The sequence below is a fragment of the Camellia sinensis genome, chromosome 2 (genome assembly GCF_055761805.1).
Source record: "Camellia sinensis isolate YWXY chromosome 2, ASM5576180v1, whole genome shotgun sequence".
NCBI classification, from domain to species: Eukaryota; Viridiplantae; Streptophyta; class Magnoliopsida; order Ericales; family Theaceae; genus Camellia; species Camellia sinensis.
Window position 1 is genome coordinate 225421364 of NC_138962.1, and position 15471 is coordinate 225436834.

General features: G+C 32.2%; 1 protein-coding gene across 1 annotated transcript; it reads left to right on the top strand.

Moving 5' to 3' along the window:
* The first annotated feature begins 11346 nt into the window (after window positions 1-11346).
* On the top strand, window positions 11347-13740 carry LOC114290148 (K(+) efflux antiporter 2, chloroplastic-like). Its single transcript, XM_082913459.1, has 5 exons — window positions 11347-11370; window positions 11617-11793; window positions 12019-12075; window positions 13140-13214; window positions 13313-13740. The coding sequence occupies exons 1-5, from the start codon at window positions 11347-11349 to the stop codon at window positions 13433-13435; spliced, it is 456 nt and encodes a 151-aa protein (XP_082769585.1). The 3' UTR covers window positions 13436-13740.
* The last annotated feature ends 1731 nt before the right edge of the window (window positions 13741-15471 follow it).

The following is a 15471-nucleotide window of genomic DNA, read 5'->3' on the forward strand; positions in this document are numbered from 1 at the left end:
ATTATTTTTTAAATATACAAATTATTTTTTTGAGTTGAATTTTAAAAAGAGTTTAGTTATGAGTTTTGAATAGAATTTTCAATAGAGTTTTGAGTTGTGTATTTGATTATGAGCTATAAGTTTTTGAATTAAGTTTTGAAAACTCTTTTCTCATTTTATATGTCACATCGAAAATTCAAAATTCAATTGAACATTTTTTTCAAAACTCATAACCAAACAAATTTTGTCTTTTTAAATTATAATTCCAAAACTTACAAACTCAAAATACAACTCTATTCTCAAATTATAATTCTAAAACACTATCAAACGCTACCTTAGTTTGCATGTCATAATTTTTAATTTAGAATGGTAGAACATATAGTTTAGAATGGTAGAAAACATTTGGTTTGTGTTTGTAGAGTAGTTTTTGAGATAAAAAAGTACAAAAGCTTGTTTGGTTTGCCTTTTTCTAAATATTCTCTATAAAATAATTTTGGTTTTTTTTGTAGAGTAGTTTTTGAGATAAAAAGTACAAAAACTTGTTTAGTTTGTCTTTTTCCAAATATTCTCTCTAAAATAACTTTGGTTTTTTATGTAGAGTAGTTTTTGAGATAAAAAAGTACAAAAACTTGTTTGGTTTACCTTTTCGTAGAGTAATTTTTGAGATAAAAATACAAAAACCTGTTTGATTTGCCTTTTTTGCAAACATGTTTCAAAAGTAATCCTGAAAATTGGATAACCAAACACATTTCTAAGAGTTTTTTTGAAAAAATCTATTTGGTTTAATTATTCTTGAAAAAGTGTTACAAACATTTCTCCCAAAATCAAACCAAACAAGGTCATAAACTTTCCCATTCGTGTGGATTTCTCAAAGTATAATTTTAGTGTCCAAAATATGATGTACAAATCTCACACTACCTTGAGATGAGAAGAACAATGAAAACATTACAAAAGTAAAAGGAGAACAACAGGGCATATAACATTTGAAAGAGATGTACAACACCTACACCACTCTTGATGCATCAACAATGTAGTTAGCATAGCAAAGGTTGATAATCATGGTCTTTGATGCATCCACAAATTAGGGTTACAAGTTTAGGCTATGTATGCTAGGCTTTCACAAACTATGGTATCTCCTTGTTTAATGATTGACACAAACCAAGGTTCCAAGTTTAGGCTATCTACAGTTTTGTGAAGCGGCAACTTGATTGAAGCTTGGAATGACCCGATTTTCTTAAGCCATCTAATTCAAATTGTTTTTGTTGGACTAATTTTACATAAGTGAATGACAAAAAAGGATGAAGAATGTCTATGTCAGATAAAACATACTGAAAGTATCCTTATTTTATTTTTTTGATCAGAAAAATATCCTTATTTATTGACATTTATATTATATTCACTAGTAATGTTTTAACTCCAACAACATGAGTCTAGTTAATTTTATTTTTAAATATTTTTTTAAAAGAATTTGACAATATAATCTTTAATTTGATTGGGGTTTGGATTAAACTTGTCCACTTGAATTAATTCGGATAATACTTATGCAAGGGTTCTCACATACTACTATATTACTATTTGGATTAAATTTTACTCTTTGATACACATAAACAAAATTTCATATTAGAGTTTCATATTTTGTAATTTTTAAGATTTTTTTTTTATTATAGTGTTTAAAGATCAAATATATCAGTTTAAGATAAACATTTTTTTTTTTTTTTTGATATTTGAATTTGTGCAACCCAAATATAACCCAAAGTTATTTGAGCTAAACTCAAAGTCGAACTTGTCCAAACGAGTTGAGAGAGAGACTGGTGTCAATCTCAGACTCATATTTCAATTGATCTCTCCATACTTCAAATTGAGTCGAGACGTTCCCTCAACTGATCAATTTATATTTGAATTTGGACAATTTAAACTTACACTAAATTCTTCGAGTTGAACCCAAATTTAAGATTTTTTAGGGTGTGTTTCTTAAATCTCTTAATTAAATATAGTCTTTCCGTTTGAGAATTAGGTATTTTAATAAATTTTTAATTTTTTAATTTTTTTTATGAGATAAAAATAAATAAATAAATTACATTAGCCCCTTGTGGTTTGATGAAAAAACTAGAAGCCCTTTAGAGCATTTCCAACGGTTCAGTAAAAATTTCACCAAATTTGAATAAAAAAAGGTAATTTTCTCAATCTGATACGAGCAGCTCCAATTGTTCTACTATAGCGTGCATCAAAGCGAAGAGGACGTCCGGTGGATCGACCAGCCGGTCGACCGGGTAGGCAACTCAATTTATTTATTTCTTTTTCCATGCTTGAATTCATGAATAAGGTAGTTGGTCTCGAATTCCTCTCCTATGACAAATTCAATCAGGAAATGCTAATTCTGCAAATGAGACAAAAAGGCTATATGGAACAAAAAACACCAGGACTTACTTCAACAAATTAATTTGTTAGTGACTCTTTATCATTGAATGAGTGCAAAAGATTGTAAAAGAAAGATCACAAAGGTGAAAACCCCAAGTCTCTCTTAGGTAGCCGAGAAAAGGAAAGGAATTGGAATGAAAAAACTCACAGTATACTTAACTGATAAAAAAATTTGTTATTCTTCAATGGAATTTGCATGCAAGCAATTTTTTTAAGAACATATTGTATATGTGTGTATATAAACATGCATTCATATACAGACACAAAAGATTCAAGAAATTCAATAAAGAAAGCTCTTAAGACTAATCAATTTCTTGGGGAAGAACAAATAGTTACCCAAGTTTCGATTGTGGGATAACATTATCATCATCATCGTGAGTAGTCAGTTTGTTGAAGGGTAGAAAATCAACATTTCCTTTGTTAGATCCCTTTGTTTCAGTAACATTTCAACCAGTTCGCAGGCCAATCAAAAATTGAAGCAAATTGAAGTAGATCAGACGTCCGATCGGTTGACCGATGGGCCCTACTCCAACGTTACTGAACAGTAAAATGGTGAAATCTCACGTGAATCCTCAATTTAATGAAACTTTTGCTCCGTTCTCAGTTTGATATCAGTTTGGTAAAACTATTAGAGAGAGAAAAAGTGACTTTTTTCATCAAATTCAAATTTGATACTCAATCTGATGCAACATTGGAGATGGTCTTATAGTTTCATTTGCACTATTTAAACCCTCAAAACTTCATATTACAGTGCAATTTTAAACTTACTTGACCGAAGAAACAAATGGGTGTTTTGGGAAGATGGTTAAAAATTGATTTTTTTATTTTTTTTAAAAAAAGTATAAAAAATATAAAAGATGATATGGGGGTTTTTAACCCCAAGGCCTGTGGAAGCTTCAATATCTCAATCTGAATTTTTTAATTTTTTATTTAAAAAAAACTCAGCATTTATTAATTTGGTCAAAATCCCCTGATTAGCATTTATTAATTTTTTTCAATCCATGTGTCTTTCCACATGCCTACATTTATTGATTTGGTCAAAATCTCCTTATCAACATTTAAAATCCCTTCATACAAATAATTATAGATACAATCTGTGTATAGTTACTGCAATACCCTTTTCAACTTCTCTTATACACTATGGTTAGTGATAAAATTATTAAATTATTTTTATAAAAAATCTTAAAAAGCATAATTTATATATTAAAAAAATCTAAAATAAATATAAATATCTATAATTAGGAAAATGTGTTGGATCCCCAGTGGGGGTGCTGGGGGTCCTTGCTGATTGGCTAAAATATATATATATATATTTTTAAGACTTCAGCCACTGGCAGTGTGCCATGTGGCACTGGGGGGTGCTGGGGGTGCCCAGTCACTGGGGTCCTTAGCATTACTCCTATAATTATTCCGTGCATAGCACGGGTGATAGGCTAGTTCAAAATAGATTAAAAATTGACTTTTAATTTTTACCTGTGTTGTCAAATTAACCCAAAGAGTCAAAAATAACCCCCAAATATTTTACACCTAGTCGTTTGATTTGACCAGTAGACTTGGTCTCTCTCTCTCAACTCTCTCTCTCTCTAAAGCTCACCTCCCATGGCAACCCTAGCCCCAACCCACAACTTCTTGGGAGTCCTCTTTGAATCAAAATGAATCATCAAAGCCCACTCTTGCCACTTCCTCGCCCTCACAATCCTCTTCCTCTTTCCCATCTCTTTCTCTGTCATTATCTACCCAACTTTCCAAACTACTCTCTCTCAATCCCAACCCAAACAAATCCGAATGCTCCCCTCCCATCCAACCCAAATCTCTGATTACTCTCTCCACACCCTAGCTCTCCCCCTCATCTTCATCCTCTTTGTCTCCCTCTTCTCTCTCTACGCAATAAGCACAATCACCTACATCACTTACCACGACTTGTACAGTAGACCTGTCAAATTCGCCTCCGCCATCATATCCCTATTCTATTCCTTCATCACCCTCGTCATCACAACAGTCATCTCTTAAATCGTCGTCTTTATAGTTTTTGCCTCTTTTGTGATTTTGGTGCCCAACTGGTTGAGATTCTAAGCCTTGATGTTGATTACAATTCGAATTATTTTCTGGATTTTTGTGTTGTGGTTTCAGTGATTTTGTTACTGGTATTAGTTCTTTTGCAAGTGAATTGGGCATTGGCGTGTGTGATTGTCGTGATGCAATCGAAATGGGGGTTCGAGCTGTTGTGGCGGAGCACGTATTTGATGAAGGGGATGAGACTAGTTTTGTTGTATTTGATGCTATTTTTTGGGGCTATGATTAGGGTTGTGTGGGCTTGCTTGGGGACTTTCTTAAGCAGTTTCAGTGATGTGTGGAAGTCCTTTTCTTTTGTTCTTCAGATTGTGATGGGTTCGAGTATTATGGCTATGTTTTTGCTTCAGAATTTGGCTTCTAATACTGTGTTGTATTGTATATGTATTGCAAGGCTTTGCATGGTGAACTGGCTAGGGATATTGTTGTAGTAGGTAGACTTTTTGGTATTTCAATCATATCTGCGATAAGAGTTGGCCTTCTACTTGCTCCGGGTGGAGAGTTCGCATTTGTGGCTTTTGGTGAAGCTGTTAATTAGGTTTTCCTCTCTATGAGCTAAATATTTTTCTTGCAAATTTTTCTGTCTGATTTGTCCTCCCAAACACATATTAATGTCTACTAATTGAGCGTTGTTGTATAGTTGATGGTTTATGTAGCGAAGCTTTAGGCTTCGTTTGGTAGAGCTTTCTAAATATGATTTGAGAGTAGGAGTTGTATTTTGAGTTTGTGAATTTTGGAATTATTATTTGAGTGTAGAAAATTTGTTTGGTGAAAGAGTTTTGAATTGAGTGGAGAATTTTTGATGTGACATATGATATTTTATACAAAAACTTACAACTCATATTCAAACACACAAATCAAAATTCTATTAAATCGCACAATTTTTTTAAAAATTTGGAGACTATTTTTTTTGAATATATAAAAATTAACATGTGCTAAAAAAAAATTTGCACTATTTCGGTCAACCAGCCGGACGATTAGTGGGACATCCTGTGGGACGACCGGTTAGGCCAAATTTGAATTTTTTTTTTTCAAAATCGCGCTTGAGACAAAGTTTTCTGTAGAGTTTTGGAAATACAGTTTGAAAGTCATATCCAAACATGAAGTTGGAATGTGTGGATAGAATCAATGTTTTCAAAACCGGACCGGTGAGCGAACCGGAAAAGGGATCGGGTGGACGGGTCACCGGTTCAACCGTCGGGACAAAGCGGTCGAACCGTGATGTCATAATTAATATTATATAATTAAAAAATATAATTATAAATTATAAAAAAATAAAAAAATAAAAAAATATATAAATAATCAAATAAAAATAAAAATAAAAATTGTTGCGTAGTATTTATTAATAATATTTAATAAAGTCATAATTAATAAAAAAAAAGTAACTTATTTTAAAGAAATTAAATTTTTTAAACATTCCCTCCAAATAAATTGATTGAATGTTAGATTTAATTTTGGAGGGAAATGAAATTTTCAACTCTCCCTCCAATCAATATGTTTCAAATAATTTAATTGAATTCCACATAGAATTTTGTAGGTTCTCTTTGAAATTTTTTTTCCTATAAATAGGAATAGAATTTCATAATCTTCTCAAGCTTTCAATGAGACTTTTCCTTATGAGAGGAGACTCTTAAAATAAGAATTTTTAGTCAAACTTTTGAAATATATATATATATATATAAATATATAAGAAAGAAAGAGAAAAGAAAGAAAGAAAATAAATAAAAAAAAGGACCGGTCTAACCCTCTCGACCCGGTCCGGGTCACCGGTTTTGCCGGTTCGACCACTGAGTCACCGGTTTTTCCCAGTTTTGGCCCCACTCCTGGTTTAGCGGGTTGACCGGACCGGAACGAGGCCCGGTTCCCGGTTCAACCGGTCCGACCAGCCGGTCCGGTCCGGGTTTGAAAACATTGGATAGAATTACAGTTTGGAAATCATTCCAAACACAGCCTTACTTTTTTTGTTTTGTTTTATTTATTTGTTTGTTTGTTTAATTTTACTAATTCCTGGGTATTGCATTCAAGCATGTCTATGGGCCCACATAATAAAAACTTGACTTTATTTTATTTTCAGTGAGTGAGCCTTACTTAATATGAATATTTGGTTTGTAACTAGGCGAACATGAGAATCACATATAATAGGATTCATAGCTAAAAGGTGTGTGCATATTGTGGTTACAAATGCATTGGGGTTTGTGATCCATATAATAGGATTCATAGTTGGTGAGACATAAATTACTTGTTTAAATGTGCATATATGTGCATACATGTCATAGCTAAAAGGTGTGTGAATTGTATATTCACCTTAAAGTTGATACTGAAGGAAAATTCATTTTAGGACAATCTTGGAGGTTTAGGTCTCCTAAAACTTAAAATCCAAAATTTTAGGGACCCATGATTTTCCATGTGTATTATGCATCGACTAAGACTCTGTTTGGATCATGGATTTGGGTGGAGATTTGAAAACCCAAATCCATGATCTAAACACAGTCCAAGAGATGGATTTCCGTCATATGAGCTTAAAGTAAAAAATTTATATTTGTGGTTTTCCATTTGGTTGGCTTATTAAGAAGGTGCTAATGTATGAATGGATTTGACATCTCGATTGAGTTTGTGACACATTATTATTATTATTATTATTATTATTATTGCAAATCATTCTAGATAGTCTCCTACCATCTTTGAGTGTGAAAGTGAAATGCTTTCGCTTATCCTTTTAGGTTTCATAGTGGCAGCCTAAGAGACCTGGACACGAGTACAGACATGGGACATGGAATTTTCAAAAAAATTAAGATATGAACATGGGGGATACAAATTATTTATTTATTTTATATATATTTTTATCTGCTATGTATATGAATATTAAGTTAGGACACAGAGATATGAGAAGCATCGATTTCCATATATTTACTTTGACCCCAAATCAGTTTTCTAAGAGACTTGTCTAGACATAGGATGTGTGTCCGTGAAGTATTCTCAACATGTCTTGCAAAAAATAATAATTAATAATTTGACAAGCCATATGATGTGTTTGATACATAGACATGCCACGTGTGTAAGTGTAAGGGTTCCATATGAGAAATGCATCCAACATGTATAGTTGGACATGCACCAAACAAGGATGTCTAAATGGTTTGAGTTTACTATATCACTATGCATTAGACCTTCATTTCATTCATAATAATTTTTGGTTGCAAATACCATTCTATACTAAAAAAATTCAAAACAAACAAATGTTTAAGAAATATGAAATCTAGTCATGTTGTGGTATCCTTGGACATGAGAATTAGATTAATCCAACACCTAGACACATACCTGCACCTTACACTCATATCCGAGTTATCCATTATGCACTAATGATATGCCATATCATTTGTCTTTGATTAGTAGAATGCACCAGCATAAGTACTTAATACTTGCTCAAAAGTATATGAAAGTGATATAGTACTAAATTTAGGTCAGTTTAGCATTGCAAGGTCTGAAAATGATATGGGATTTATTTAGACAAAGTTACATAGGCCACCAAGATTGGGTGAACCTTAGGTTATTTTATGTTTAAGGGATCATAGGACTGGATTGGTGTTGAGAGTTTGATTTTGTGAATGGGAGTCTAAGCAAATCTGTGGCGGTGCATTGAATGGAAGCCAGTAGTATTGACTGAAATTCATGCTATCCCTTTATTATTTTAGGTCTTTTTTTTTCCCTTTTGATTCCTATTTTTCAACACACACACACACACACACATATATATATGTTTTTGTGAACTTCAATACATAACAGTAGATAAATAAACTGTGTAGGACTGGTATTCCCACATTAGATAAATAAAACAAAACAATATAAATGGTAACTATTGGCATTAGTATTGCTAGCACAACTAATTGTTTGCTAATTGGCCTTTTTTGCAGGGTATAATGTCTTGTCAGATGTCGTCTTTGCTGTTTCTTGTGGTAGGGGTATCAATTGCCCTCACCCCATGGTTAGCTGCCGGAGGCCAGTTACTAGCCTCTCGTTTTGAGCTACATGATGTGTGGAGTTTGTTACCTGTAGACTATGAAGCACAAGTACGGACATGGACACGGATACGCATACGGACACGGGACACGGCAATTTCTGAAAAATGAGGACACGACAAATTTTTTAATTTTTTTATCAATTTTTTTTTTTATTTTAACACACATTAATTATTTTATTTATTATTATATTTTTTAAATAATGTGTTCTAATTAATTTATTTTATTTTATTTTACCTATGTGTTTATTTTATTTTTTTTAATTAATATGTATAAGTATATATCATCTTATAATATGTATTATATATTTTTCCTATAGTTCAAATTATATATATATATATATATAAACCTATAAACACTCTTCAATTTGAAAAGAGTCTGTATATATATATATATAAACCTATAATTTTTTTTATAAAAAAAAAAAAAATAGTCTTTGAAGGTTGAAAACAGTCTGTATATATATATAAATCTAATTTAAAAAAAAAAAAGTCTTCAGCTTCGTTCAGCTTCGACAAGGAGAGAGAGAGAGAGAGGTTTACCTTCGAAGTCGTCTAAGGTCTTCGACTGTTCGATCAATTGATGGAGCTTCGATCTTCGACTAGATGGAGCTTCGACTGGAGGTCTTCGATCTTCGACTGGATCGACTGGTTCAAGGAGGTGGTGGATCGACTGGTTTAGGGCACTAATGATACTCTTCAATTGATTGATTACTCTTCAATTCAGCAACACTGATAGACTATATTAGGGCAAGTTGATTTTTTTTTAATTAATTAATTTATTTATTTTTACTTTTTAAATATTACACTTGGACCCCAAATAAATATAACAAAATTAAAATTCAGCTCCGTTGTGTCCCATGCCATGTCCTGATATGGACATGCGTGTCCCCGCCATGTCCCCTACAAAAAAATTCATTAAATTAAAGGAACACGCCAAATGGCGTGTCCCTGGCGTGTCCGCGTGTCAGACACCGCCACGGCACCGATTTTGGAGTGTCCATGCTTCATAGCCTCTAGAGAGTAAGGTAGAATTCATAATTTCAATTTTGATGATATTTGAGTAAGCATTTATATTGGTGGTTTACAGAATTCAATTCATTTATTTATTTCCACTAGATAATAATTTGTAGTTCATTGGTACTATGTTAGTTATGGATATGATTTGTCAATCAGGATTGGCTTACTAGGTAGCTTAGCTTTTCAAACTCAGCATGGTTAGGAAAATGGAGCATAGATTTTCTAGTGATCATTCTAACTATATCATGGGAGGCGCAAATCAAAAAGAAAAAAAAAATGTATTTTTATTTTTATTTTTTTTTTTTGTTGTATGACTAACAAGGGGTTGGTTCAGTAGATAAGACCTTCGAATCTCTCGCTCAAGGCTGGGGTTCGAGTCTCCATAGTCCCTTGTTGGGACTAAACATACTCTTTAGGGCTGAAGCACGCGGGGGGCCTAAGGTTCAGCCCCAACGTAAGTGCAATGGAGTTCCCTGCAGATATGATGTAGGTGCTAAGGGAAATACTCCCTGGCAGATATGTTGGAGTAGCCTATCTGCATATCCATTTTTGTACCCAAAAAAAAAGAAAAAAAGAAAAGAAAAAAGTATTATAAGAATTTTTATTAGTTATTGCACTAGAATGTGGGGAAATATGTATGATGTGCTCTCAAAAGTCTCTTTGTCAACATCATGAAGCCTTTTTTAATGTTGAACCATGTATGTGTATGAATTTTGTTTTGATCTTAGGTTTCAATAAACTCACTGTGCTTATGCATTTGAGAAATCTTTGGTAAACACTTACTCGCTTGCATTTGGTATTTTGTGTTTATATTACTTCTCGAAGTCATGCCATTTTGAGTTCATGCAAAAATATTTGATGATGATGGATGAAGGTGGTGAAGAACCACTGGCTGCCATAAAGTCTGCGCACTAAACTAAGTTTGGTCTTGCAATATTTGTATAAGATATGATCCGTTATTAAATCTATTCAAACTCCTGAATATAGTATGTCCAACTGTACGTAGGATCTACTAAATTTTTATTCAATAATTTTAAATCGTTTTTAATGTCTGGTGCAGCCATACATCTGACCATGGGATGAATTGTCTGTTTTTGATATAGGGTTGATGTTGCTATTACACCGAAATATTCACTGAATGTATTGATCGTTGATTTCCTTTGGCTTGTTTCCAGACAGATGATTTGCAGGACCATATCATTATCTGTGGATTTGGACGCGTTGGCCAGGTATTGTCACTATTTGCATTTTTTTTTTTTTTTTTGATGAATTTGTTTTAAATCATTTGTTGTGGTGGATCTATTTTTAATGTAGTTTATTTATAGATTCGTACCCCAAAAAATAATGTAGTTCATGTATGGATGTATGTATCATGTTTTGTCTAAGAGTAGTATTTCCTTCAGTTGTTCTTTCAGATCATTGCGCAGCTTTTTTCAGAATGACTTATTCCATTTGTTGCTCTTGATGTGAGGAGGTATGCTTCCATCACAATGAATTGATATTCCTGGAATAAAGTCAATTTTGGGGCTGAGAGAGAGAAGGGATTGCTGATTGAATATTCTGCTGAAAATCTTAGTCATATGAGTGTGGGCTGTGTGAGTTTTCTAGTTCCTTTTGGGTAATCTATGCCAGTTTGATGACTATTTCATGTAGTTCTGTTCTGGGGGTATGCCTTCTTTGTCTTTTTATGACGTCCATTTTTTATGATAAAATATAGTATTACTTGCCAAGGACAACATGGGGATTTCAAGTCTATGAAGTGAATATCCAGGATTATCCAGCCTTTGGTTCCATATTTTCCTATATTTACTTATATTCCCTGAATATCTGTGAACATTTTAACATAAATGCAAATTGGAAAAAAAGAAAAGGTACCGTGTCCATGACTTACCGAGAATGTGTTAAATGGTTATGAGAATATTTTACAACAGTATCCAGATAACTGATTTTAGATTTTCCATCATTTCAGTGACTAAGTAGTAGTTGGCTGTGCACTTGATCTTCCTGTGTATTTTGGTGATGCTGGTAGTCGAGAGGGATAGATGATCCTGCTCAAACTTAAATATGCTTTGTGCAGGTTCATTGTCTGACATGCTGCTTGTATTCCTGGCCATGAGGTGCTCCATAAAGTTGGTGCTGAAAGAGCATGTGCAGCAGCAATAACTTTAGATACCCCCGGTGCAAACTATAAAATAGTGTGGGCTTTGAGCAAGTATTTCCCAAATGTCAAGACATTTGTCTGTGCTCATGACGTTGATCATGGCCTCATTTTGGAAAAGGCGGAAGCAACAGCGGTACATTTCTGTTGCTATTTTCATTAGTTATTTCACTCTTTCTAATTGCCTATATAGGTTAATCTTACAATTTTATTTTAGGATTATGTTTGAGGATCTCATTATTCTTGTTTGACTTGTGTATAAATCTTTTATCAGTACTAATATATCTTGCATTATCTATATAAAGATCAAATTTTTGTTCAAATTACATCATATCTTAAGTTTTAGTTGAAACTCTTACAGGTTGTCCCCGAGACCTTGGAACCTAGTCTCCAACTAGCTGCTGCTGTTCTTGCACAGGTAAAAAACAGTGCATCTTATTGGATATTTTAATTTGAATTAGTGACTTGCTACATGCTTACCTTTAAGTCTCAATTTAACTATTTGTGTACATCGTCTTCATTGTTGAGCGCCTGTTTTATGTCCATGCTGGTTCTTTGATCGTAAAGTAGAAGCGGCTGTTGCTTCTCCAAAGTGTTTTGTGATTTATATGATATAATTTCACTTTCACGAGACACACACACACACAAATGCATTTGACTCAGTTAACGCATTGAAAACTGAAGGCATTTGGATCTGATCTTGTGGATCCGCCAGCTGCAATGCAGCAACTCAAACTCTTGTTATTGCTAGGGCTGCAAATGAACAGAGCTGTTCGTGAACAAGCTTGGCTCGGTAGGAGCTCGTTCGAACTTGGTTCATTAATTTTTTTTTGCATTTAAGCTCGTTAAATTTTTAATAAACAAGCCCAAACATTCTAAAGCTCGGCTCGTTAGCTGGTTCGTTTAATATTTATAATTTATATATTAAATAATATAAAAATATGTATAAAAAATAAGATAAATATGTTATTTATATATTTAAAAAATATAAATATAAATATAAATAATATTTAATTATAGATGGTACATTTATATAATAGTGGTAGTAGATATTATTATTTTGGTAAAATATTGACTTTTTTTTAGAATGTTTATATATATTGTATATAAAATTGTATAATCAAAGTTTTAATTGTAACTTTAGTCTCATACGCAAGTATGAATTTATAAATTTTTTGGCTCGTTAAGACTCATGACAGGCTCAAGCTCGAGTCAAGCCTAAACCAACTTAGCTCGAGCTTGGTTTGTTAAATTTTTATTGAGCTCGAGTTCGAGTTCATTAAAATCTTAATAAACAAGCCTAAACATACTAAAGCTCGGCTTGGCTCGGCTCGATTGCAGCCCTAGTTACTACTGTTGGTTGATGCTTGCTTGTGAAATTGTTAGCATGTGCTATGGAAAGTCAAAAACATTACAGAAGTTTGGTTATTTTGGTTTGGCATCTTTCGAATGTTCTTACTTTATCTTGTTTTTCCTTGTTAGGCTAAACTGCCCATGTCAGAAATAAAAGCTATTATCAACAAGTTTAGGTCCCACCATCTTTCTGAGCTTACCGAGGTACTTATTAATGTTTGGTTTTCGTAATTCGGTTAGTCTTGTTAGTTTTGATCATGCTGGATTTTGACTGAGGTACCACAATCAAATATTGCATGTAGCTCTCTGAAGCAAGTGGAGGCTCTCTCGGTTATGGATACTCTCGGATCATGAGTAAACCCAAATCTCAACCCTTTGATTCTTCAGATGATAATCAAATCACTGAAGGAACACTGGTAATATAACCCATCACCTGAAGATAAGAACTGACATAATAATATTAAAAAATAGATCACAAAGAACTGTACAGCAGTTTACTTGAACCCTTTGGTATAACTTGTATAGAAATATAGTTGAATTAGTGGCAGTAGCAAACGCATTTGTTGATTAGTCACATGGACATTTTTGTTCTAATAATGCCCCCTGCGTGAAAGGGGCGGCTGTTCTTTTTCTTTCTTCAATTGTATTTTGATCTGATAAATTTTGGTAGGCCCTCGTAAAACTGTCTAAAAGGACTTTCTTATCTCACTAATCACATTGCATTCCATAATCTTACAGTACTTTCTTAGCTGTTAGTTTTGATCATGTTGTATAATGCAAATGGTCAAAATGATATGATGCTACATATAGAGAAACTGTTTTTGTGAGAATGTGTAGATTTATGGATTGGTTGATTGCATTGGATGTTCATTAGCAGGAACTTATTGCATGTTTGGATTCCTTTTGGTTTGTCTATTGTATTAATAATTGCTTGCTTAGATAATTTCAATTTTTGTTATGTTGCGGTGACTAAATTTTAGATTATTTGTGTTACTAATGTATTTGTTATAAGACATCAAAGGTGAGATTTATTAAATCAGTACATTGATGACACATCAATTAGTTGAAGATGCCCATTGATAATGTGGAGATTTGAGTTTCCTCCTCCCAATTGTAGCTATAACAAAATTCGATATTCTTACTTGAAATTATTTTTTAATACAAATAAATGAGTAGTAGGCCAAAATATATTTTCCAAAACAATATGTTTAACCTAAAAAAAATCATATATAAATATTTTTCTCAAAAAAAGTCCAAAGGAAATATATATATATAATCAATCCTCTTCTATGAAATCACTTCTTTTAGATAAATCTTATTTTTAAGAGGATTAAATAAATCTTAAATTTTCAATTTTAAAAATTATGAGAAAGACGAAAAAGTAAGGCATATAGTTTTTTGTCTTTGAAACCTATTCCGGCCCAAATTTGTTGGTCTTTTACCTAAACTAGGCCCAAATCTTGAACACCTAAAAAAAATGAATTAATTTCAAAAAAAAAAAAAATCTAAGGTTTTACGTATTTTTTATTTTGAAACCCAGTATTTCAATTTAGACAAGTTAAAGTTCAGAGTTTCATTTGTGTCTCAACGTGCTTCTTCTGTTCATCTTTGTCTGTGTAAAGTAACGAAAAATTGTTTTGCAGTTTAAAGTGAAAAATGCGGGAAATTTTGAAGTTTTTTTTGTAATTAACCCTTATATATATATATATATATATTTTTGTGCGTGTGTATATATATAATTTACGTATCTTATTGTATATGTACAAGGATACCTGTATATATGATAAAAAAAATTTATTCAAATTTTGACTCTTCCGATGATACTCTCTCCATCCTATTTTATTGGTCCATTATTACATTTTTTGTTGTCTCAAAATGTATGTCCACTTTGAAAGTCAAAATTTTAAATTTAAAAATTTTCAAAATTATCCCTTGTAAAGTAATTATTAATATATTTTAAAAAATAATATTTGAAAGTTCTAATACAGCTCTAATGATGTGGAAAGTGCTCAGGTAGCTTTAATCCTTAATCCATTAAAGTATTAATAAGAATAACATTTGAATTTTGAATTCATCCCTACTTTTGATGACTAAGAATGACATTAATCCATTAAAGTATTAATAAGTGTCTCTTACATATCAGGTAGTTTTAATCCTTAATCCATTAAAACATTGATAAGTGTTTCTTACATTTCAAGTAATCCTTCTTACGTAGTATGGACGAAATCAAAATTTTATCATTAGAAAAGTCAAAATTTGAATAATTTTTTTTATCATATATATATATATATATATAAGCACACATGTACATATATAATAAGATATGTAAGTTAATATACACACACAAAAAGAAATTAATTATACTCATATAAGGATAGGAATTGAGTCTCATATATTAATTTTTAAATAAATTAATAATTGATATGTAATAACTCACATTATTATAAAATTAATGATATAA

What these genes read in the sequence shown, in the direction of transcription:
- LOC114290148 (XM_082913459.1), top strand. Translation starts at nt 11,347, where the DNA reads ATGCAAATTGGAAAAAAAGAAAAG. An exon ending in AAATTGGAAAAAAAGAAAAG is followed by an intron (nt 11,371 to 11,616) that starts GTACCGTGTCCA and finishes CCTGGCCATGAG; the next exon opens with GTGCTCCATAAAGTTGGTGC. An exon ending in CTGCTGCTGTTCTTGCACAG is followed by an intron (nt 12,076 to 13,139) that starts GTAAAAAACAGT and finishes TTTCCTTGTTAG; the next exon opens with GCTAAACTGCCCATGTCAGA.